General features: G+C 36.1%; 1 protein-coding gene across 1 annotated transcript; it reads left to right on the top strand.

Annotated features, from left to right (window-relative positions):
* Positions 1-17,252: 17,252 nt before the first annotated feature.
* LOC308331695 (importin-4-like) lies at positions 17,253-23,284 on the top strand (the record flags this gene model as incomplete). The annotated part of the gene is made up of 8 exons (XM_080787186.1): positions 17,253-17,336; positions 17,644-17,730; positions 17,838-17,917; positions 19,821-20,262; positions 21,258-21,437; positions 21,909-21,974; positions 22,374-22,482; positions 23,154-23,284. The coding sequence occupies 7 exons, from the start codon at positions 17,253-17,255 to the stop codon at positions 22,422-22,424; spliced, it is 990 nt and encodes a 329-aa protein (XP_080643312.1). The 3' UTR covers positions 22,425-22,482; positions 23,154-23,284.
* Between the last annotated feature and the right edge of the window lie 3,293 nt (positions 23,285-26,577).

Here is a 26,577-nt window from a genome sequence, read left to right as displayed (position 1 = left end):
AAGTGTCAAATAATGTTTTAGGAGCTGTTTCTCAACAACCAAAAGTGTAAAATAATGTTTTAGGAGCTGTTTCTCAACAACCAAAGTGTCAAATAATGGTTAGAAGCTGTTTTTCAACAACCAAAAGTGTCAAATAATGTTTTAGGAGCTGTTTCTCAACAACCAAAAGTGTAAAATAATGTTTTATGAGCTGTTTCTCAACAACCAAAGTGTCAAATAATGGTTAGAAGCTGTTTTTCAACAACGAAAAGTGTCAAATAATGTTTTAGGAGCTGTTTCTCAACAACCAAAAGTGTAAAATAATGTTTTATGAGCTGTTTCTCAACAACCAAAGTGTCAAATAATGGTTAGAAGCTGTTTTTCAACAACCAAAAGTGTCAAATAATGTTTTAGGAGCTGTTTCTCAACAACCAAAAGTGTAAAATAATGTTTTAGGAGCTGTTTCTCAACAACCAAAGTGTCAAATAATGGTTAGAAGCTGTTTTTCAACAACCAAAAGTGTCAAATAATGTTTTAGGAGCTGTTTCTCAACAACCAAAAGTGTAAAATAATGTTTTATGAGCTGTTTCTCAACAACCAAAGTGTCAAATAATGGTTAGAAGCTGTTTTTCAACAACCAAAAGTGTCAAATAATGTTTTAGGAGCTGTTTCTCAACAACCAAAAGTGTAAAATAATGTTTTAGGAGCTGTTTCTCAACAACCAACGTGTCAAATAATGGTTAGAAGCTGTTTTTCAACAACCAAAAGTGTCAAATAATGTTTTAGGAGCTGTTTCTCAACAACCAAAGTGTCAAATAATGGTTAGAAGCTGTTTTTCAACAACCAAAAGTGTCAAATAATGTTTTAGGAGCTGTTTCTTTGGCAAATTATTTTGGGAGGCAAATTATTTTGGCAATTATTTTGGGAGGCAAATTATTATTATTAATTCGAGTCAAAATAAAAACCAACGAAGAAGAAGGGGGAAGTCCCGCCTCGTTGTCTGGGCCAGCCAATGGGCCAGCTGGCCTGAACTGGGCCAAAACTGATCTAGAAAGATGGCGACTTCCATTGCAAGGATTGACAGGCTTCATTTTACGTTCACGTTAGACCCGCGGAACGCTTTGTCCATATTTTTTACAGTCTATGGTTTAAACATTAGTTCTCTGTGTGTGTGTGTGTGTGTTTGTATGTGTGTGTGTGTGTGTGTGTGTGTGTGTGTGTAGGAGGCGTGTCTCCGCGGCATCAAGGAGGTGATCTCTGCGTGGATTGGTCAGAGTGTGTACCATGTGGTCTGGCTCAACTGTAAGGCTGCGTACGGATATGAATACCTGTTCACCAGTCTGGGAGACGCCTTCAACACACAGGTAGCACGCACGCACGAATGCAAAATTCTTGCATAATAATAATAAAATAATTTGCCAAAATAATTTGCCAAAATAATTTGCCAAAATAATTTGCCTGCCAAAATAATTTGCCTCCCAAAATAATTTGCCAAAATAATTTGCCTCCCAAAATAATTTGCCAAAATAATTTGCCTCCCAAAATAATTTGCCAAAATAATTTGCCTCCCAAAATAATTTGCCAAAATAATTTGCCTCCCAAAATAATTTGCCTCCCAAAATAATTTGCCAAAATAATTTGCATCCCAAAATAATTTGCCTCCCAAAATAATTAGCCTCCCAAAATAATTTGCCAAAATAATTTGCCTCCCAAAATAATTTGCCTCCCAAAATAATTTGCCAAAATAATTTGCCTCCCAAAATAATTTGCCAAAATAATTTGCCTCCCAAAATAATTTGCCTCCCAAAAAAATTTGCCTCCCAAAATAATTTGCCAAAATAATTTGCCTCCCAAAATAATTTGCCAAAATAATTTGCCAAATAATTTGCCTCCCAAAATAATTTGCCAAAAATAATTTGCCTCCCAAAATAATTGGCCAAAATAATTTGCCTCCCAAAATAATTTGCCAAAATAATTTGCCTCCCAAAATAATTTGCCAAAATAATTTGCATCCCAAAATAATTTGCCTGCCAAAATAATTTGCCTCCCAAAATAATTTGCCTCCCAAAATAATTTGCCAAAATAATTTGCCTCCCCTCCCAAAATAAATTTGCCTGCCAAAATAATTTGCCTCCCAAAATAATTTGCCAAAATAATTTGCCAAAATAATTTGCCTCCCAAAATAATTTGCCAAAATAATTTGCCTCCCAAAATAATTTGCCAAAATAATTTGCCTCCCAAAATAATTTGCCAAAATAATTTGCCTCCAAAAATAATTTGCCAAAATAATTTGCCAAAATAATTTGCCTCCCAAAATAATTTGCCTCCCAAAATAATTTGCCTCCCAAAATAAGTTGCCTGCCAAAATAATTTGCCTCCCAAAATAATTTGCCTCCCAAAATAATTTGCCTCCCAAAATAATTTGCCAAAATAATTTGCCTCCCAAAATAATTTGCCAAAATAATTTGCCTCCCAAAATAATTTGCCAAAATAATTTGCCTCCCAAAATAATTTGCCAAAAATAATTTGCCTCCCAAAATAATTTGCCAAAATAATTGGCCAAAATAATTTGCCTCCCAAAATAATTTGCCAAAATAATTTGCCTCCCAAAATAATTTGCCAAAATAATTTGCATCCCAAAATAATTTGCCTCCCAAAATAATTTGCCAAAATAATTTGCCTGCCAAAATAATTTGCCTCCCAAAATAATTTGCCAAAATAATTTGCCTCCCCTCCCAAAATAAATTTGCCTGCCAAAATAATTTGCCTCCCAAAATAATTTGCCTCCCAAAATAATTTGCCAAAATAATTTGCCTCCCAAAATAATTTGCCTCCCAAAATAATTTGCCAAAATAATTTGCCAAAATAATTTGCCTCCCAAAATAATTTGCCAAAATAATTTGCCTCCCAAAATAATTTGCCAAAATAATTTGCCTCCAAAAATAATTTGCCAAAATAATTTGCCTCCCAAAATAATTTGCCAAAATAATTTGCCTCCAAAAATAATTTGCCAAAATAATTTGCCTCCCAAAATAATTTGCCTCCCAAAATAATTTGCCTCCCAAAATAATTTGCCTGCCAAAATAATTTGCATCCCAAAATAATTTGCCTCCCAAAATAATTTGCCTCCCAAAATAATTTGCCTCCCAAAATAATTTGCCTCCCAAAATAATTTGCCTCCCAAAGTGTAAAATAATGTTTTAGGAGCTGTTTCTCAACAACCAAAGTGTCAAATAATGGTTAGAAGCTGTTTTTCAACAACCAAAAGTGTCAAATAATGTTTTAGGAGCTGTTTCTCAACAACCAAAAGTGTAAAATAATGTTTTAGGAGCTGTTTCTCAACAACCAAAGTGTCAAATAATGGTTAGAAGCTGTTTTTCAACAACCAAAAGTGTCAAATAATGTTTTAGGAGCTGTTTCTCAACAACCAAAAGTGTAAAATAATGTTTTAGGAGCTGTTTCTCAACAACCAAAGTGTCAAATAATGGTTAGAAGCTGTTTTTCAACAACCAAAAGTGTCAAATAATGTTTTAGGAGCTGTTTCTCAACAACCAAAAGTGTAAAATAATGTTTTAGGAGCTGTTTCTCAACAACCAAAGTGTCAAATAATGGTTAGAAGCTGTTTTTCAACAACCAAAAGTGTCAAATAATGTTTTAAGAGCTGTTTCTCAACAACCAAAAGTGTCAAATAATGTTTTAGGAGCTGTTTCTCAACAACCAAAGTGTCAAATAATGGTTAGAAGCTGTTTTTCAACAACCAAAAGTGTCAAATAATGTTTTATGAGCTGTTTCTCAGCAACCAAAAGTGTAAAATAATGTTTTAGGAGCTGTTTCTCAACAACCAAAGTGTCAAATAATGGTTAGAAGCTGTTTTTCAACAACCAAAAGTGTCAAATAATGTTTTAGGAGCTGTTTCTCAACAACCAAAAGTGTAAAATAATGTTTTAGGAGCTGTTTCTCAACAACCAAAGTGTCAAATAATGGTTAGAAGCTGTTTTTCAACAACCAAAAGTGTCAAATAATGTTTTAGGAGCTGTTTCTCAACAACCAAAGTGTCAAATAATGGTTAGAAGCTGTTTTTCAACAACCAAAAGTGTCAAATAATGTTTTAGGATCTGTTTCTCAACAACCAAAAGTGTAAAATAATGTTTTAGGAGCTGTTTCTCAACAACCAAAGTGTCAAATAATGGTTAGAAGCTGTTTTTCAACAACCAAAAGTGTCAAATAATGTTTTAGGAGCTGTTTCTCAACAACCAAAAGTGTAAAATAATGTTTTTTGAGCTGTTTCTCAACAACCAACGTGTCAAATAATGGTTAGAAGCTGTTTTTCAACAACCAAAAGTGTCAAATAATGTTTTAGGAGCTGTTTCTCAACAACCAAAGTGTCAAATAATGGTTAGAAGCTGTTTTTCAACAACCAAAAGTGTAAAATAATGTTTTAGGAGCTGTTTCTCAACAACCAAAGTGTCAAATAATGGTTAGAAGCTGTTTTTCAACAACCAAAAGTGTCAAATAATGTTTTAGGAGCTGTTTCTCAACAACCAAAAGTGTAAAATAATGTTTTAGGAGCTGTTTCTCAACAACCAAAGTGTCAAATAATGGTTAGAAGCTGTTTTTCAACAACCAAAAGTGTCAAATAATGTTTTAGGAGCTGTTTCTCAACAACCAAAAGTGTAAAATAATGTTTTATGAGCTGTTTCTCAACAACCAAAGTGTCAAATAATGGTTAGAAGCTGTTTTTCAACAACGAAAAGTGTCAAATAATGTTTTAGGAGCTGTTTCTCAACAACCAAAAGTGTAAAATAATGTTTTATGAGCTGTTTCTCAACAACCAAAGTGTCAAATAATGGTTAGAAGCTGTTTTTCAACAACCAAAAGTGTCAAATAATGTTTTAGGAGCTGTTTCTCAACAACCAAAAGTGTAAAATAATGTTTTAGGAGCTGTTTCTCAACAACCAAAGTGTCAAATAATGGTTAGAAGCTGTTTTTCAACAACCAAAAGTGTCAAATAATGTTTTAGGAGCTGTTTCTCAACAACCAAAAGTGTAAAATAATGTTTTATGAGCTGTTTCTCAACAACCAAAGTGTCAAATAATGGTTAGAAGCTGTTTTTCAACAACCAAAAGTGTCAAATAATGTTTTAGGAGCTGTTTCTCAACAACCAAAAGTGTAAAATAATGTTTTAGGAGCTGTTTCTCAACAACCAACGTGTCAAATAATGGTTAGAAGCTGTTTTTCAACAACCAAAAGTGTCAAATAATGTTTTAGGAGCTGTTTCTCAACAACCAAAGTGTCAAATAATGGTTAGAAGCTGTTTTTCAACAACCAAAAGTGTCAAATAATGTTTTAGGAGCTGTTTCTTTGGCAAATTATTTTGGGAGGCAAATTATTTTGGGAGGCAAATTATTTTGGCAATTATTTTGGGAGGCAAATTATTATTATTAATTCGAGTCAAAATAAAAACCAACGAAGAAGAAGGGGGAAGTCCCGCCTCGTTGTCTGGGCCAGCCAATGGGCCAGCTGGCCTGAACTGGGCCAAAACTGATCTAGAAAGATGGCGACTTCCATTGCAAGGATTGACAGGCTTCATTTTACGTTCACGTTAGACCCGCGGAACGCTTTGTCCATATTTTTTACAGTCTATGGTTTAAACATTAGTTCTCTGTGTGTGTGTGTGTGTTTGTATGTGTGTGTGTGTGTGTGTGTGTGTGTGTGTGTAGGAGGCGTGTCTCCGCGGCATCAAGGAGGTGATCTCTGCGTGGATTGGTCAGAGTGTGTACCATGTGGTCTGGCTCAACTGTAAGGCTGCGTACGGATATGAATACCTGTTCACCAGTCTGGGAGACGCCTTCAACACACAGGTAGCACGCACGCACGAATGCAAAATTCTTGCATAATAATAATAAAATAATTTGCCAAAATAATTTGCCAAAATAATTTGCCAAAATAATTTGCCTGCCAAAATAATTTGCCTCCCAAAATAATTTGCCAAAATAATTTGCCTCCCAAAATAATTTGCCAAAATAATTTGCCTCCCAAAATAATTTGCCAAAATAATTTGCCTCCCAAAATAATTTGCCAAAATAATTTGCCTCCCAAAATAATTTGCCTCCCAAAATAATTTGCCAAAATAATTTGCATCCCAAAATAATTTGCCTCCCAAAATAATTAGCCTCCCAAAATAATTTGCCAAAATAATTTGCCTCCCAAAATAATTTGCCTCCCAAAATAATTTGCCAAAATAATTTGCCTCCCAAAATAATTTGCCAAAATAATTTGCCTCCCAAAATAATTTGCCTCCCAAAAAAATTTGCCTCCCAAAATAATTTGCCAAAATAATTTGCCTCCCAAAATAATTTGCCAAAATAATTTGCCTCCCAAAATAATTTGCCAAAATAATTTGCCTCCCAAAATAATTTGCCTCCCAAAATAATTTGCCAAAATAATTTGCCTCCCAAAATAATTTGCCTCCCAAAATAATTTGCCAAAATAATTTGCCTGCCAAAATAATTTGCCTGCCAAAATAATTTGCCTCCCAAAATAATTTGCCTCCCAAAATAATTTGCCTCCCAAAATAATTTGCCAAAATAATTTGCCAAATAATTTGCCTCCCAAAATAATTTGCCAAAAATAATTTGCCTCCCAAAATAATTTGCCAAAATAATTTGCCAAAATAATTTGCCAAAATAATTTGCCAAAATAATTGGCCAAAATAATTTGCCTCCCAAAATAATTTGCCTCCCAAAATAATTTGCCAAAATAATTTGCATCCCAAAATAATTTGCCTCCCAAAATAATTTGCCAAAATAATTTGCCTCCCCTCCCAAAATAAATTTGCCTGCCAAAATAATTTGCCTCCCAAAATAATTTGCCTCCCAAAATAATTTGCCAAAATAATTTGCCTCCCAAAATAATTTGCCTCCCAAAATAATTTGCCAAAATAATTTGCCTCCCAAAATAATTTGCCAAAATAATTTGCCTCCCAAAATAATTTGCCAAAATAATTTGCCTCCAAAAATAATTTGCCAAAATAATTTGCCTCCCAAAATAATTTGCCTCCCAAAATAATTTGCCTCCCAAAATAAGTTGCCTGCCAAAATAATTTGCCAAAATAATTTGCCTCCCAAAATAATTTGCCTCCCAAAATAATTTGCCAAAATAATTTGCCTCCCAAAATAATTTGCCAAAAATAATTTGCCTCCCAAAATAATTTGCCAAAATAATTGGCCAAAATAATTTGCCTCCCAAAATAATTTGCCAAAATAATTTGCCTCCCAAAATAATTTGCCTCCCAAAATAATTTGCATCCCAAAATAATTTGCCTCCCAAAATAATTTGCCTGCCAAAATAATTTGCCTCCCAAAATAATTTGCCAAAATAATTTGCCTCCCCTCCCAAAATAAATTTGCCTGCCAAAATAATTTGCCTCCCAAAATAATTTGCCTCCCAAAATAATTTGCCAAAATAATTTGCCTCCCAAAATAATTTGCCAAAATAATTTGCCTCCCAAAATAATTTGCCTCCCAAAATAATTTGCCAAAATAATTTGCCTCCCAAAATAATTTGCCTCCCAAAATAATTTGCCAAAATAATTTGCCTCCCAAAATAATTTGCCAAAATAATTTGCCTCCCAAAATAATTTGCCAAAATAATTTGCCTCCAAAAATAATTTGCCAAAATAATTTGCCTCCCAAAATAATTTGCCTGCCAAAATAATTTGCCTCCCAAAATAATTTGCCTCCCAAAATAATTTGCCTCCCAAAATAATTTGCCTCCCAAAGTGTAAAATAATGTTTTAGGAGCTGTTTCTCAACAACCAAAGTGTCAAATAATGGTTAGAAGCTGTTTTTCAACAACCAAAAGTGTCAAATAATGTTTTAGGAGCTGTTTCTCAACAACCAAAAGTGTAAAATAATGTTTTAGGAGCTGTTTCTCAACAACCAAAGTGTCAAATAATGGTTAGAAGCTGTTTTTCAACAACCAAAAGTGTCAAATAATGTTTTAGGAGCTGTTTCTCAACAACCAAAAGTGTAAAATAATGTTTTATGAGCTGTTTCTCAACAACCAAAGTGTCAAATAATGGTTAGAAGCTGTTTTTCAACAACCAAAAGTGTCAAATAATGTTTTAGGAGCTGTTTCTCAACAACCAAAAGTGTAAAATAATGTTTTAGGAGCTGTTTCTCAACAACCAACGTGTCAAATAATGGTTAGAAGCTGTTTTTCAACAACCAAAAGTGTCAAATAATGTTTTAGGAGCTGTTTCTCAACAACCAAAGTGTCAAATAATGGTTAGAAGCTGTTTTTCAACAACCAAAAGTGTCAAATAATGTTTTAGGAGCTGTTTCTTTGGCAAATTATTTTGGGAGGCAAATTATTTTGGGAGGCAAATTATTTTGGCAATTATTTTGGGAGGCAAATTATTATTATTAATTCGAGTCAAAATAAAAACCAACGAAGAAGAAGGGGGAAGTCCCGCCTCGTTGTCTGGGCCAGCCAATGGGCCAGCTGGCCTGAACTGGGCCAAAACTGATCTAGAAAGATGGCGACTTCCATTGCAAGGATTGACAGGCTTCATTTTACGTTCACGTTAGACCCGCGGAACGCTTTGTCCATATTTTTTACAGTCTATGGTTTAAACATTAGTTCTCTGTGTGTGTGTGTGTGTTTGTATGTGTGTGTGTGTGTGTGTGTGTGTAGGAGGCGTGTCTCCGCGGCATCAAGGAGGTGATCTCTGCGTGGATTGGTCAGAGTGTGTACCATGTGGTCTGGCTCAACTGTAAGGCTGCGTACGGATATGAATACCTGTTCACCAGTCTGGGAGACGCCTTCAACACACAGGTAGCACGCACGCACGAATGCAAAATTCTTGCATAATAATAATAAAATAATTTGCCAAAATAATTTGCCAAAATAATTTGCCAAAATAATTTGCCTGCCAAAATAATTTGCCTCCCAAAATAATTTGCCAAAATAATTTGCCTCCCAAAATAATTTGCCAAAATAATTTGCCTCCCAAAATAATTTGCCAAAATAATTTGCCTCCCAAAATAATTTGCCAAAATAATTTGCCTCCCAAAATAATTTGCCTCCCAAAATAATTTGCCAAAATAATTTGCATCCCAAAATAATTTGCCTCCCAAAATAATTAGCCTCCCAAAATAATTTGCCAAAATAATTTGCCTCCCAAAATAATTTGCCTCCCAAAATAATTTGCCAAAATAATTTGCCTCCCAAAATAATTTGCCAAAATAATTTGCCTCCCAAAATAATTTGCCTCCCAAAAAAATTTGCCTCCCAAAATAATTTGCCAAAATAATTTGCCTCCCAAAATAATTTGCCAAAATAATTTGCCTCCCAAAATAATTTGCCAAAATAATTTGCCTCCCAAAATAATTTGCCTCCCAAAATAATTTGCCAAAATAATTTGCCTCCCAAAATAATTTGCCTCCCAAAATAATTTGCCTCCCAAAATAATTTGCCAAAATAATTTGCCTGCCAAAATAATTTGCCTGCCAAAATAATTTGCCTCCCAAAATAATTTGCCTCCCAAAATAATTTGCCTCCCAAAATAATTTGCCAAATAATTTGCCTCCCAAAATAATTTGCCAAAAATAATTTGCCTCCCAAAATAATTTGCCAAAATAATTTGCCAAAATAATTTGCCAAAATAATTGGCCAAAATAATTTGCCTCCCAAAATAATTTGCCTCCCAAAATAATTTGCCAAAATAATTTGCATCCCAAAATAATTTGCCTCCCAAAATAATTTGCCAAAATAATTTGCCTCCCCTCCCAAAATAAATTTGCCTGCCAAAATAATTTGCCTCCCAAAATAATTTGCCTCCCAAAATAATTTGCCAAAATAATTTGCCTCCCAAAATAATTTGCCTCCCAAAATAATTTGCCAAAATAATTTGCCTCCCAAAATAATTTGCCAAAATAATTTGCCTCCCAAAATAATTTGCCAAAATAATTTGCCTCCAAAAATAATTTGCCAAAATAATTTGCCTCCCAAAATAATTTGCCTCCCAAAATAATTTGCCTCCCAAAATAAGTTGCCTGCCAAAATAATTTGCCAAAATAATTTGCCTCCCAAAATAATTTGCCTCCCAAAATAATTTGCCTCCCAAAATAATTTGCCAAAATAATTTGCCTCCCAAAATAATTTGCCAAAAATAATTTGCCTCCCAAAATAATTTGCCAAAATAATTGGCCAAAATAATTTGCCTCCCAAAATAATTTGCCAAAATAATTTGCCTCCCAAAATAATTTGCCTCCCAAAATAATTTGCCTCCCAAAATAATTTGCATCCCAAAATAATTTGCCTCCCAAAATAATTTGCCTGCCAAAATAATTTGCCTCCCAAAATAATTTGCCAAAATAATTTGCCTCCCCTCCCAAAATAAATTTGCCTGCCAAAATAATTTGCCTCCCAAAATAATTTGCCTCCCAAAATAATTTGCCAAAATAATTTGCCTCCCAAAATAATTTGCCAAAATAATTTGCCTCCCAAAATAATTTGCCTCCCAAAATAATTTGCCAAAATAATTTGCCTCCCAAAATAATTTGCCTCCCAAAATAATTTGCCAAAATAATTTGCCTCCCAAAATAACTTGCCAAAATAATTTGCCTCCCAAAATAATTTGCCAAAATAATTTGCCTCCAAAAATAATTTGCCAAAATAATTTGCCTCCCAAAATAATTTGCCTGCCAAAATAATTTGCCTCCCAAAATAATTTGCCTCCCAAAATAATTTGCCTCCCAAAATAATTTGCCTCCCAAAGTGTAAAATAATGTTTTAGGAGCTGTTTCTCAACAACCAAAGTGTCAAATAATGGTTAGAAGCTGTTTTTCAACAACCAAAAGTGTCAAATAATGTTTTAGGAGCTGTTTCTCAACAACCAAAAGTGTAAAATAATGTTTTAGGAGCTGTTTCTCAACAACCAAAGTGTCAAATAATGGTTAGAAGCTGTTTTTCAACAACCAAAAGTGTCAAATAATGTTTTAGGAGCTGTTTCTCAACAACCAAAAGTGTAAAATAATGTTTTAGGAGCTGTTTCTCAACAACCAAAGTGTCAAATAATGGTTAGAAGCTGTTTTTCAACAACCAAAAGTGTCAAATAATGTTTTAGGAGCTGTTTCTCAACAACCAAAAGTGTAAAATAATGTTTTAGGAGCTGTTTCTCAACAACCAAAGTGTCAAATAATGGTTAGAAGCTGTTTTTCAACAACCAAAAGTGTCAAATAATGTTTTAGGAGCTGTTTCTCAACAACCAAAAGTGTCAAATAATGTTTTAGGAGCTGTTTCTCAACAACCAAAGTGTCACATAATGGTTAGAAGCTGTTTTTCAACAACCAAAAGTGTCAAATAATGTTTTAGGAGCTGTTTCTCAACAACCAAAAGTGTAAAATAATGTTTTATGAGCTGTTTCTCAACAACCAAAGTGTCAAATAATGGTTAGAAGCTGTTTTTCAACAACCAAAAGTGTCAAATAATGTTTTAGGAGCTGTTTCTCAACAACCAAAAGTGTAAAATAATGTTTTATGAGCTGTTTCTCAACAACCAAAGTGTCAAATAATGGTTAGAAGCTGTTTTTCAACAACCAAAAGTGTCAAATAATGTTTTAGGAGCTGTTTCTCAATAACCAAAAGTGTAAAATAATGTTTTAGGAGCTTTTTCTCAACAACCAAAGTGTCAAATAATGGTTAGAAGCTGTTTTTCAACAACCAAAAGTGTCAAATAATGTTTTAGGAGCTGTTTCTCAACAACCAAAAGTGTAAAATAATGTTTTAGGAGCTGTTTCTCAACAACCAAAAGTGTAAAATAATGTTTTAGGAGCTGTTTCTCAACAACCAACGTGTCAAATAATGGTTAGAAGCTGTTTTTCAACAACCAAAAGTGTCAAATAATGTTTTAGGAGCTGTTTCTCAACAACCAAAGTGTCAAATAATGGTTAGAAGCTGTTTTTCAACAACCAAAAGTGTCAAATAATGTTTTAGGAGCTGTTTCTCAACAACCAAAGTGTCAAATAATGGTTAGAAGCTGTTTTTCAACAACCAAAAGTGTCAAATAATGTTTTAGGAGCTGTTTCTTTGGCAAATTATTTTGGGAGGCAAATTATTTTGGCAAATTATTTTGGGAGGCAAATTATTTTGGCAATTATTTTGGGAGGCAAATTATTATTATTTGCAGATTACAAAATAATCCCCCACCCACTCGAGTCAAAATAAAAACCAACGAAGAAGAAGGGGGAAGTCCCGCCTCGTTGTCTGGGCCAGCCAATGGGCCAGCTGGCCTGAACTGGGCCAAAACTGATCTAGAAAGATGGCGACTTCCATTGCAAGGACTGACAGGCTTCATTTTACGTTCACGTTAGACCCGCGGAACGCTTTGTCCATATTTTTTACAGTCTATGGTTTAAACATTAGTTCTGTGTGTGTGTGTGTGTGTTTGTATGTGTGTGTGTGTGTGTGTGTGTGTAGGAGGCGTGTCTCCGCGGCATCAAGGAGGTGATCTCTGCGTGGATTGGTCAGAGTGTGTACCATGTGGTCTGGCTCAACTGTAAGGCTGCGTACGGATATGAATACCTGTTCACCAGTCTGGGAGACGCCTTCAACACACAGGTAGCACGCACGCACGAATGCAAAATTCTTGCATAATAATAATAAAATAATTTGCCAAAATAATTTGCCAAAATAATTTGCCTGCCAAAATAATTTGCCTCCCAAAATAATTTGCCAAAATAATTTGCCTCCCAAAATAATTTGCCTCCCAAAATAATTTGCCAAAATAATTTGCCTCCCAAAATAATTTGCCAAAATAATTTGCCTCCCAAAATAATTTGCCTCCCAAAATAATTTGCCAAAATAATTTGCATCCAAAAATAATTTGCCTCCCAAAATAATTAGCCTCCCAAAATAATTTGCCAAAATAATTTGCCTCCCAAAATAATTTGCCTCCCAAAATAATTTGCCAAAATAATTTGCCTCCCAAAATAATTTGCCAAAATAATTTGCCTCCCAAAGTAATTTGCCTCCCAAAATAATTTGCCAAAATAATTTGCCTCCCAAAATAATTTGCCAAAATAATTTGCCAAAATAATTTGCCAAAATAATTTGCCAAAATAATTTGCCAAAATAATTTGCCAAAATAATTTGCCAAAATAATTTGCCTCCCAAAATAATTTGCCAAAATAATTTGCCTCCCAAAATAATTTGCCTCCCAAAATAATTTGCCTCCCAAAATAATTTGCCTCCCAAAATAATTTGCCAAAATAATTTGCCTCCCAAAATAATTTGTCAAAATAATTTGCCTCCCAAAATAATTTGCCTCCCAAAATAATTTGCATCCCAAAATAATTTGCCTCCCAAAATAATTTGCCTCCCAAAATAATTTGCCAAAATAATTTGCCTCCCAAAATAATTTGCCAAAATAATTTGCCTCCCAAAATAATTTGCCAAAATAATTTGCCTCCCAAAATAATTTGCCAAAATAATTTGCATCCCAAAATAATTTGCCTCCCAAAATAATTTGCCTCCCAAAATAATTTGCCAAAATAATTTGCCTCCCAAAATAATTTGCCTCCCAAAATAATTTGCCAAAATAATTTGCCTCCCAAAATAATTTGCCTCCCAAAATAATTTGCCAAAATAATTTGCATCCCAAAATAATTTGCCTCCCAAAATAATTTGCCTCCCAAAATAATTTGCCAAAATAATTTGCCTCCCAAAATAATTTGCCTCCCAAAATAATTTGCCAAAATAATTTGCCTCCCAAAATAATTTGCCAAAATAATTTGCCAAAATAATTTGCCAAAATAATTTGCCAAAATAATTTGCCTCCCAAAATAATTTGCCAAAATAATTTGCCTCCCAAAATAATTTGCCAAAATAATTTGCCTCCCAAAATAATTTGCCAAAATAATTTGCCAAAATAATTTGCCTCCCAAAATAATTTGCCAAAATAATTTGCCAAAATAATTTGCATCCCAAAATAATTTGCCAAAATAATTTGCCTCCCAAAATAATTTGCCTCCCAAAATAATTTGCCTCCCAAAATAATTTGCCTCCCAAAATAATTTGCCAAAATAATTTGCCTCCCAAAATAATTTGCCTCCCAAAATAATTTGCCTCCCAAAATAATTTGCCTCCCAAAATAATTTGCCTCCCAAAATAATTTGCCAAAATAATTTGCCTCCCAAAATAATTTGCCAAAATAATTTGCCTCCCAAAATAATTTGCCTCCCAAAATAATTTGCATCCCAAAATAATTTGCCTCCCAAAATAATTTGCATCCCAAAATAATTTGCCTCCCAAAATAATTTGCCTCCCAAAATAATTTGCCAAAATAATTTGCCTCCCAAAATAATTTGCCAAAATAATTTGCCTCCCAAAATAATTTGCCAAAATAATTTGCCTCCCAAAATAATTTGCCAAAATAATTTGCATCCCAAAATAATTTGCCTCCCAAAATAATTTGCCTCCCAAAATAATTTGCCAAAATAATTTGCCTCCCAAAATAATTTGCCTCCCAAAATAATTTGCCAAAATAATTTGCCTCCCAAAATAATTTGCCTCCCAAAATAATTTGCCAAAATAATTTGCATCCCAAAATAATTTGCCTCCCAAAATAATTTGCCTCCCAAAATAATTTGCCAAAATAATTTGCCTCCCAAAATAATTTGCCTCCCAAAATAATTTGCCAAAATAATTTGCCTCCCAAAATAATTTGCCAAAATAATTTGCCAAAATAATTTGCCTCCCAAAATAATTTGCCAAAATAATTTGCCTCCCAAAATAATTTGCCAAAATAATTTGCCAAAATAATTTGCCTCCCAAAATAATTTGCCAAAATAATTTGCCTCCCAAAATAATTTGCCAAAATAATTTGCATCCCAAAATAATTTGCCAAAATAATTTGCCTCCCAAAATAATTTGCCTCCCAAAATAATTTGCCTCCCAAAATAATTTGCCTCCCAAAATAATTTGCCAAAATAATTTGCCTCCCAAAATAATTTGCCTCCCAAAATAATTTGCCTCCCAAAATAATTTGCCAAAATAATTTGCCTCCCAAAATAATTTGCCAAAATAATTTGCATCCCAAAATAATTTGCCTCCCAAAATAATTTGCCTCCCAAAATAATTTGCCAAAATAATTTGCCTCCCAAAATAATTTGCCAAAATAATTTGCCTCCCAAAATAATTTGCCAAAATAATTTGCCTCCCAAAATAATTTGCCTCCCAAAGTGTAAAATAATGTTTTAGGAGCTGTTTCTCAACAACCAAAGTGTCAAATAATGGTTAGAAGCTGTTTTTCAACAACCAAAAGTGTCAAATAATGTTTTAGGAGCTGTTTCTCAACAACCAAAAGTGTAAAATAATGTTTTATGAGCTGTTTCTCAACAACCAAAGTGTCAAATAATGGTTAGAAGCTGTTTTTCAACAACCAAAAGTGTCAAATAATGTTTTAGGAGCTGTTTCTCAAAAACCAAAAGTGTAAAATAATGTTTTAGGAGCTGTTTCTCAACAACCAAAGTGTCAAATAATGGTTAGAAGCTGTTTTTCAACAACCAAAAGTGTCAAATAATGTTTTAGGAGCTGTTTCTCAACAACCAAAAGTGTAAAATAATGTTTTAGGAGCTGTTTCTCAACAACCAAAGTGTCAAATAATGGTTAGAAGCTGTTTTTCAACAACCAAAAGTGTCAAATAATGTTTTAGGAGCTGTTTCTCAACAACCAAAAGTGTAAAATAATGTTTTATGAGCTGTTTCTCAACAACCAAAGTGTCAAATAATGGTTAGAAGCTGTTTTTCAACAACCAAAAGTGTCAAATAATGTTTTAGGAGCTGTTTCTCAATAATCAAAAGTGTAAAATAATGTTTTAGGAGCTGTTTCTCAACAACCAAAGTGTCAAATAATGGTTAGAAGCTGTTTTTCAACAACCAAAAGTGTCAAATAATGTTTTAGGAGCTGTTTCTCAACAACCAAAAGTGTAAAATAATGTTTTAGGAGCTGTTTCTCAACAACCAAAGTGTCAAATAATGGTTAGAAGCTGTTTTTCAACAACCAAAAGTGTCAAATAATGTTTTAGGAGCTGTTTCTCAACAACCAAAAGTGTAAAATAATGTTTTAGGAGCTGTTTCTCAACAACCAAAGTGTCAAATAATGGTTAGAAGCTGTTTTTCAACAACCAAAAGTGTCAAATAATGTTTTAGGAGCTGTTTCTCAACAACCAAAAGTGTCAATGTTTTAGGAGCTGTTTCTCAACAACCAAAGTGTCAAATAATGGTTAGAAGCTGTTTTTCAACAACCAAAAGTGTCAAATAATGTTTTAGGAGCTGTTTCTCAACAACCAAAGTGTCACATAATGGTTAGAAGCTGTTTTTCAACAACCAAAAGTGTCAAATAATGTTTTAGGAGCTGTTTCTCAACAACCAAAAGTGTAAAATAATGTTTTAGAAGCTGTTTCTCAACAACCAAAGTGTCAAATAATGGTTAGAAGCTGTTTTTCAACAACTAAAAGTGTCAAATAATGTTTTAGGAGCTGTTTCTCAACAACCAAAAGTGTAAAATAATGTTTTAGGAGCTGTTTCTCAACAACCAAAGTGTCAAATAATGGTTAGAAGCTGTTTTTCAACAACCAAAAGTGTCAAATAATGTTTTAGGAGCTGTTTCTCAACAACCAAAAGTGTCAAATAATGTTTTAGGAGCTGTTTCTCAACAACCAAAGTGTCAAATAATGGTTAGAAGCTGTTTTTCAACAACCAAAAGTGTCAAATAATGTTTTAGGAGCTGTTTCTCAACAACCAAAAGTGTAAAATAATGTTTTATGAGCTGTTTCTCAACAACCAAAGTGTCAAATAATGGTTAGAAGCTGTTTTTCAACAACCAAAAGTGTCAAATAATGTTTTAGGAGCTGTTTCTCAACAACCAAAAGTGTAAAATAATGTTTTATGAGCTGTTTCTCAACAACCAAAGTGTCAAATAATGGTTAGAAGCTGTTTTTCAACAACCAAAAGTGTCAAATAATGTTTTAGGAGCTAAGGGAAGACACGAAGTCCATTTGTATCACATTTGAAGGAGAGCTACCAGATCGTATATAATGTGGATTACACATCGTACAGAGTCAGGCCTTATGAGAGAGGTCCTACCGTCCTATGATATGTTTCTGTTGCCAGGAATACGGCCATGTGGCATCTGTTTGCAGAGGAGTGAAAAGATGTGGAAGGTTAGGGCAAGGAGCTCCATCCATCCATAGTTCAGCCCGCGTGGTGCATGGGGAACGGTGTGTCACGACACAACTTCAACCAAACCTCACCCACCTTCCGTTCGAGTGTCTTCTCTCACCGGCGTATTATCGTATTTAATAGTAATACACAAGTGTTATTAAGGAAATTCAGACAGCTAGCTGTCAAGCTAACCGCCCAAAACTACTATTTGCATAGGGAGGATTCCTTGTCAAGCTTTTGACAGAACACGCTGTCTGGATGTAGAGGTCTGCTGTGGGAGTGGGAGACTGCCGACAACTGCTTTTAATCAACTTTGTCAACAGTTTAAACTGTCAATCTTGTAATATCAACGAGGGAAATGATGTTTGTGTAGACAAATGTGTTTTCTGAGTCACATAACTAGTGATGTGTGTCTGGTGTCCGTTTACCCACATCAGGCCACAGCCCAGCTGAAGCTGGCTTTCAAAGATCCGGCCATCATCCCTGCACTGTGTGCTGTCATGACTGGCTCTCAGTACCCTCAGGTATGTTTTTATTATTAACCTGAGCTCTAAATATGCTCTGAAGATCAACTTCAAATCTACTTGTGTTATAACTTTGGTATTTTATTATCTTTTCACCTCTTGTTTAGATCCGGCAGTCGGCTGCAGTGATGCTGAGGATGAGAGTGAAACAACATTGGAAGAAGATAAGCCCGGATCATAGAGAAAGGTATTAGAGATATTCCGTGTGTGGCGCAGTCAGTCACCAAAGTTATTGGGTGCCTTAAAGGAGAATTCCATGCTAGAAGGCTTTATTTGTAGTGGTTACGTCCCCACCAAAGATGTCCAGGTGTTATTTTGTGCAAAAGTGCAGCTTGCAGCACGACTGCCTTCAAGCTGTGGCACAATAAAACAAAACAACCGTATCAAATTATCAATCATTATTAATATTCACCTCATTATACAAGCAGTAAGGAGATCGTATTCCAATGTTTTTTATTGGCTATTTCCCCTAATATAAGCCTTCAATGGGTGTTGGGTTTTTGTGCTAATTCGCTTATTTCCATCGAAATGCCACTTGGGATACTATTTACATTGATTTTTGAGCGATGGAAATAAGCAAATTAGCACACCTCCCATTGGGCTTATGGTAGGGGAAATGGCCAATAAAAAACATTGGAATACGATCTCCTTACTGCTTGTATAATGAGGTGAATATTAATAATGATTGATAATTTGATATGGTTTTGTTTTATTGTGCCGCAGCTTGAAGGCAGCCGTGCTAAAAGCTTTCACACAAGAGTCAGAGTAAGTTGCCACGAGTGTCACTCCGGTGTATTTGACCCCTTCAATGTAAATATATACACAATTTACAATTACAATTTTGGCCTTTAGCAGACGCTCTTAATCCAGAGTGATTTACAGTAAACGAAACAATGGAACAATACATATAAATAGTTATCAAGAATCATGAGCAAGCTAAGAACCTAGCATCTGTCTAACAGTAGAATATCTGTACAGTGAATCTATGAGTTATAATATATACACCACAGCCTGAATGTGAATGACTGGCCCTTCATTGCTGATAACAAACTATCCTTACACCTGGGAAAAACTGAATCCATTCTCTTCGGATCAAATAGTAATCTCAGCAAGGCAGATGACTTCTTGGTTAGAGTGGGTGACTATTATCACACGAAAAGATGAAATTACCTACCTAGGTTCCATCCTGGAGGCCAATCTTTCCGGTGATAAAATGGCCACCAACGTAATCAAAAAAGTCAATCAAAGAACAAGATTCCTTTACAGGATCTCCTCACTGGTCAACAAAAACACCTTGAAGACCTTAACAGGAGCCCTCGTACAAGGTTTCTTTGACTATGCATCCACCTCGTGGTACCACAGCACCTCAAAGGCCCTTAAAACAAGGCTCCAGACCTCCCAAAACAAACTGGTCAGGCTCCTACTTGGCCTCACCCCCCGAACCTACCTCACCCCTGCCCACTTTGACAGGCTGGGATGGCTTAGGGTCGACAACAGAGTACAGCATCTTGCAATGGGTCTGGTCCACAAGATTCGATACACCACCATGATACATGATAATGTAAACGAAGTCCACACCCACAACACCAGAGGGAGTGCAACAAACCATGTACAACCCAGATTCGGCACAAACAAGGGACTTCATTCTTTTCGCTCCTATGCCACCAAAATGTGGAACGCCCTACCAACAGTCATTAAGACATGTGAATCCCTTGACTCCTTCAAAACCGCTCTCAAAGGGCACCTACGGATGGCTGCAATTCGAAACTGGCCTCTGTAAAATCTGAATCCCCCCCACCGCCCCCCCCTTTTCCCCTCACTGTATATGTATCCTTTCCCTTTGCCTCCTACATGATGAATTCCTGTTCTGTTCTTTGACTACATAGAAGTGTCTATTTGTATGTCTCTAAATGTTTTGATGAATTGAACAATGTGGACCCTGTTGTAAACAAGTGTAATGCTTAATTGGGTCGTCCACTCACAGTTGACAGTCTCTGTATTGAGTTTGTGCTTAAAATGTACTGTAATTCTACAAACTGTTAATACATTTTTCAATCAATCAATCAATCATTCAAGTCTCTGTGTTGCAGACATTCTGTGCGCCACTCCCTGTCCCAGCTGAGTGCGGTGTTGGTCAAACATGAGACACCTGACCGCTGGCCAGCTCTCCTCCAACTCCTCAGCCAGTCCACCAACAGCAACAACCCTCAGGATAAACATGAGACACCTGACCGCTGGCCAGCTCTCCTCCAACTCCTCAACCAGTCAACCAACAGCAACAACCCTCAGGATAAACATGAGACACCTGACCGCTGGCCAGCTCTCCTCCAACTCCTCAACCAGTCCACCAACAGCAACAACCCTCAGGATAAACATGAGACACCTGACCGCTGGCCAGCTCTCCTCCAACTCCTCAACCAGTCCACCAACATCAACAACCCTCAGGATAAACATGAGACACCTGACCGCTGGCCAGCTCTCCTCCAACTCCTCAACCAGTCCACCAACAGCAACAACCCTCAGGATAGACAGGTATACAGACCTCAAGTAGAAGTTCAGAGAAATCCATCACATTTTATATTACCAGGATTCACCGGTGGGCGCCAGGATAGTTCGTCACCTCGACGCCTACACACGTTCAATGTTGGATACATATTTTAGTGTGCTGATCAAGTTTAAAATGAGTAATATACGGTCTGGATGTCATCTTGAAATAATGAGATTAACCCATTCTGACCGGGCACCCATTTTGGTGTCGGCATCATGTTATGCTTTAGCTATTGAAAAATAGCAGATCTACAAGCTCATAGCGCGCCACCGAGTGGCGCGATACGAGCTTGTAGGTCTGCTATTTTTGAAAAATTCGAAGAACGACTGACATTTTCAGAATCTGATCTCAGGTCAGAATGGGTTAATCAGACCAGTTTGTGTCCCGTGGAAACCTCGTATGAATCTGATCTCAGGTCAGAATGGGTTAAAAACGGCGTAGTTCAGTAATCAAAACCTGTGATTGAGGGAAGGTACGGTACAGCTATATGAATCAAATGGGTGAATTAAATCAAGATTAATTTATATTCACAAGAGTCTTATGTATGTCAGGCGCCTGCTGGCCTAGTGGTCCAGGCGCATGCCACATAATAGGCTCTTGCCTGACAGCGTGTTGCGTGTTCGAGTCCCGTTCAGGTCATGACGACCTTTGCTGCATGTCTCTCCCCTTCTCTCTCCCCCTTTCTGTCCATCTTCACTTGATACTATCAATAAAGGCACAAAAGCCAAAAACAAATCTATGTATGTCATCACGCAGCACGTTTTTGCTCACAGGAACAGGAAGTAATTAAAATTAGCTTTTTAGGGACTTTTGATATAAACCTACACAAATGGAAATTTCCCCATTGTTTTGGCATCTATTGTAATTTAGGTATTCCCATGTCACCACGGATATGCTCTAAAACTGAAAAAACATATTTTTCATTTCACTAGGTCTCCAAAGTTTATATTTAGTCTAAAGGTGTCCTTTGTGTTCCCAGGTGGGCCTCCTGCTGTTGAGCAAGGTGGTGGAGTCCAACCCCGAGCCCTTCAAGCCTCACTACCGACAGCTGCTCCAGCTGTTTGGCACCGTGTTGGACGATCTGGACAACCCCACGGCCCTGTACTACTGCATCCTCACGCTCACTGCGATAACCGCATATACAGGCTCAGAGGAGATGGTGAGGCATCATCATCATTCCATCTCAGGTCACCATGGGCATAGAGTAGTATACTGAGTGGCAAAAATGACTTTCTGACCTTGACATCCAAACAGAAAAGTCTGAAAATCTGATTTGCATTAAACAATGTTATGCATGCACATACCCTCTATATTAGGACATGCATGTGAAGCTACTGTGAAAGGGAAACTGGCGCAGGTTTTCTTTGAGGGAAGCTTTGAAGACGGAACAAAAGCATTAGGAAGTTTATGTCAGATTAACTATTGCATTCAGTCACCCGTAACCAATATGTTGTTGTATAACGAATAGCAGATCTACATCCTCACAACACGTGGCGATGCATTATTTATAAGCTTGTATCTTGATCACTTGCATGTTTTGTTCACACTATGTATGGAAAATGTAATTTAAGACAAGTGAAACATCACCTTCTGTAATCTGTATTGATTGAAGTGATGTATTGTCCCTCAGAACCTGATGCGCTCGCTCATCCCAAAACTGATTGTGGCTCTGAAACACCTCACCAAGGCGGATCAGGTAAATGGAGGAACTTAGATTGACATCCGAGGAGTTGCAGCTGTTCGTTGTTGGTCCCATCATGTTCCTGTGAGATCATGATGCAGTATTTTTTATTTGTTTGACTTTGTATATATAGGGATAGCCGATTCAACAAGTCTTCCTGTTGCCCACCACAAAAATACAATTTACAGTTTATGATTTAAATCATATTATACACATTATTTACACATCATTGGAGAAAATATATACAACAATTATAATAACTACATTTGTGGATACTGCCTACACTCGACAGCCCAACATTGTGTGTGTGTGTGTGTGTGTGTGTGTGTGTGTGTGTGTGTGTGTGTGTGTGTGTGTGTGTGTGTGTGTGTGTGTGTGTGTGACTGTGTGTGTGTGTGTGTGTGTGTGTGTTAGGCTGCTGTCGTCAATGGTGCAGACGGTCTGTCAGAGCCTGTCGGACAGTAATCAGGTGGTTCGCAGCGCTGGTCTTTTCGCCCTGGGACAGTTCTCTGAACACCTGCAGGTGAGCCTACTGTACCTCTTCATTTGATTTGTTAGCATTACAGAGTTAGATGGTCCTTCCTTAACCATTTTGAGTTGTGTTGACGGCACACAGCCAAATTAGAAACACGTCTCATTGCAGACTAATACAAAATATATATATTTTTAGATATGACGTTCTCCTTCAGGATCTTACTATCGTGTAACGTGTGTGCGTGTATGTATGCTGTCTATTTGGTACATATTATTTCGCAGCGACTCTGACAACGGATGCATACCCGGGTGGAGCATGCTTTCCCAACTCACATTGTTCCCTTTCCGTAGAACTTGCACTAGCCTCAACGACCATACAGGCGTCTGCAAACTCTGCAAAGGCTAACATTATGTAATTTAGATGGCATATTATGTCTACTCTATAGTGTAGTATATTACTATATTCTATATTCGTAGTTTCATTGTACAGCTATTCTACTGTTAGACGGATGTTAGGTTCTTAGTTTACTTATGATCCTCGAAGACTATTTGTATGTATTACCATGTGTTCTTCTTGCTTACTGTAAGTCGCTCTGGAGTAAGAGCGTCTGCTAAATGCCTAAGTAGGCCGGCACTGGTCTACTTGAACTTAATCTACAGTTAATAGTACGTTTACATTAACCTCTGACAGTGTTCTGTTGCTTTCTCTCTTCTCTCCAGCCGGACGTCAGCAAGTACTGTTCAGAGCTGGTGCCTCTACTGCTGGGATACATGGCCCATCTGAACCAGGCCAAGGTGGGCCACGTCACCAAGGCCTTCTACGCATTGGAAAACTTCATGGAGAACCTGGGTAAGATTTATAGTGTGTGGTGTTGTGTTGTTACTGTACGAAATCATAACATGGGCTATAACCCATCGTTTTTGTCATTTTGTCATTTTTTTCAAATCCTCAAAAATGATGAAAAACGGCGCGCTATAGTATGCCGTACGATATGGGCTATAGCCCATGGTCCAAAATGATGAGAAACGAGGCTAACTTTTTTTTTCAAAATTTCAAAAACATGGGCTATAACCCATCGTTTTTGTCATTTCGTCATTTTTTTCAAATCCTCAAAAATGATGAAAAACGGCGCGCTATAGTATGCCGTACGATATGGGCTATAGCCCATGGTCCAAAATGATGAGAAACGAGGCTAACTTTTTTTCCAAAATTTCAAAAACATGGGCTATAACCCATCGTTTTTGTCATTTCGTCATTTTTTTCAAATCCTCAAAAATGATGAAAAACGGCGCGCTATAGTATGCCGTACGATATGGGCTATAGCCCATGGTCCAAAATGATGAGAAACGAGGCTAACTTCTTTTTTCAAAATTTCAAAAAACATGGGCTATAACCCATCGTTTTTGTCATTTCGTCATTTTTTTCAAATCCTCAAAAATGATGAAAAACGGCGCGCTATAGTAAGCCGTACGATATGGGCTATAGCCCATGGTCCAAAATGATGAGAAACGAGGCTAACTTTTTTTTTCAAAATTTCAAAAACATGGGCTATAACCCATCGTTTTTGTCATTTTGTCATTTTTTTCAAATCCTCAAAAATGATGAAAAATGGCGCGCTATAGTATGCCGTACGATATGGGCTATAGCCCATGGTCCAAAATGATGAGAAACGAGGCTAACTTTTTTTTTCAAAATTTCAAAAAACATGGGCTATAACCCATCGTTTTTGTCATTTTGTCATTTTTTTCAAATCCTCAAAAATGATGAAAAACGGCGCGCTATAGTATGCCGTACGATATGGGCTATAGCCCATGGTCCAAAATGATGAGAAACGAGGCTAACTTTTTTTTTCAAAATTTCAAAAACATGGGCTATAACCCATCGTTTTTGTCATTTCGTCATTTTTTTCAAATCCTCAAAAATGATGAAAAACGGCGCGCTATAGTATGCCGTACGATATGGGCTATAGCCCATGGTCCAAAATGATGAGAAACGAGGCTAACTTTTTTTTTCAAAATTTCAAAAAACATGGGCTATAACCCATCGTTTTTGTCATTTTTTCAAATCCTCAAAAATGATGAAAAACGGCGCGCTATAGTATGCCGTACGATATGGGCTATAGCCCATGGTCCAAAATGATGAGAAACGAGGCTAACTTTTTTTCCAAAATTTCAAAAACATGGGCTATAACCCATCGTTTTTGTCATTTCGTCATTTTTTTCAAATCCTCAAAAATGATGAAAAACGGCGCGCTATAGTATGCCGTACGATATGGGCTATAGCCCATGGTCCAAAATGATGAGAAACGAGGCTAACTTTTTTTTTCAAAATTTAAAAAACATGGGCTATAACCCATCGTTTTTGTCATTTCGTCATTTTTTTCAAATCCTCAAAAATGATGAAAAACGGCGCGCTATAGTATGCCGTACGATATGGGCTATAGCCCATGGTCCAAAATGATGAGAAACGAGGCTAACTTTTTTTTTCAAAATTTCAAAAAACATGGGCTATAACCCATCGTTTTTGTCATTTTGTCATTTTTTTCAAATCCTCAAAAATGATGAAAAACGGCGCGCTATAGTATGCCGTACGATATGGGCTATAGCCCATGGTCCAAAATGATGAGAAACGAGGCTAACTCTTTTTTTTCAAAATTTCAAAAACATGGGCTATAACCCATCGTTTTTGTCATTTCGTCATTTTTTTCAAATCCTCAAAAATGATGAAAAACGGCGCGCTATAGTATGCCGTACGATATGGGCTATAGCCCATGGTCCAAAATGATGAGAAACGAGGCTAACTTTTTTTTTCAAAATTTCAAAAAACATGGGCTATAACCCATCGTTTTTGTCATTTTGTCATTTTTTCAAATCCTCAAAAATGATGAAAAACGGCGTGCTATAGTATGCCGTACGATATGGGCTATAGCCCATGGTCCAAAATGATGAGAAACGAGGCTAACTTTTTTTTTCAAAATTTCAAAAACATGGGCTATAACCCATCGTTTTTGTCATTTCGTCATTTTTTTCAAATCCTCAAAAATGATGAAAAACGGCGCGCTATAGTATGCCGTACGATATGGGCTATAGCCCATGGTCCAAAATGATGAGAAACGAGGCTAACTTTTTTTTTTCAAAATTTCAAAAACATGGGCTATAACCCATCGTTTTTGTCATTTCGTCATTTTTTTCAAATCCTCAAAAATGATGAAAAACGGCGCGCTATAGTATGCCGTACGATATGGGCTATAGCCCATGGTCCAAAATGATGAGAAACGAGGCTAACTTTTTTTTTCAAAATTTCAAAAACATGGGCTATAACCCATCGTTTTTGTCATTTTGTCATTTTTTTCAAATCCTCAAAAATGATGAAAAACGGCGCGCTATAGTATGCCGTACGATATGGGCTATAGCCCATGGTCAAAAATTATGAGAAACGAGGCTAACTTTTTTTTTCAAAATTTCAAAAAACATGGGCTATAACCCATCGTTTTTGTCATTTTGTCATTTTTTTCAAATCCTCAAAAATGATGAAAAACGGCGCGCTATAGTATGCCGTACGATATGGGCTATAGCCCATGGTCCAAAATGATGAGAAACGAGGCTAACTCTTTTTTTTCAAAATTTCAAAAACATGGGCTATAACCCATCGTTTTTGTCATTTCGTCATTTTTTTCAAATCCTCAAAAATGATGAAAAACGGCGCGCTATAGTATGCCGTACGATATGGGCTATAGCCCATGGTCCAAAATGATGAGAAACGAGGCTAACTTTTTTTCCAAAATTTCAAAAACATGGGCTATAACCCATCGTTTTTGTCATTTCGTCATTTTTTTCAAATCCTCAAAAATGATGAAAAACGGCGCGCTATAGTATGCCGTACGATATGGGCTATAGCCCATGGTCCAAAATGATGAGAAACGAGGCTAACTTTTTTTTTCAAAATTTCAAAAACATGGGATATAACCCATCGTTTTTGTCATTTCGTCTTTTTTTTCAAATCCTCAAAAATGATGAAAAACGGCGCGCTATAGTATGCCGTACGATATGGGCTATAGCCCATGGTCCAAAATGATGAGAAACGAGGCTAACTTTTTTTTTAAAAATTTCAAAAAACATGGGCTATAACCCATCGTTTTTGTCA

This window comes from Protomyctophum bolini (assembly GCF_963924005.1).
Source record: "Protomyctophum bolini genome assembly, chromosome: 17".
Taxonomy (NCBI): Eukaryota; Metazoa; Chordata; class Actinopteri; order Myctophiformes; family Myctophidae; genus Protomyctophum; species Protomyctophum bolini.
This window is presented reverse-complemented; position numbering and strand designations above follow the sequence as displayed.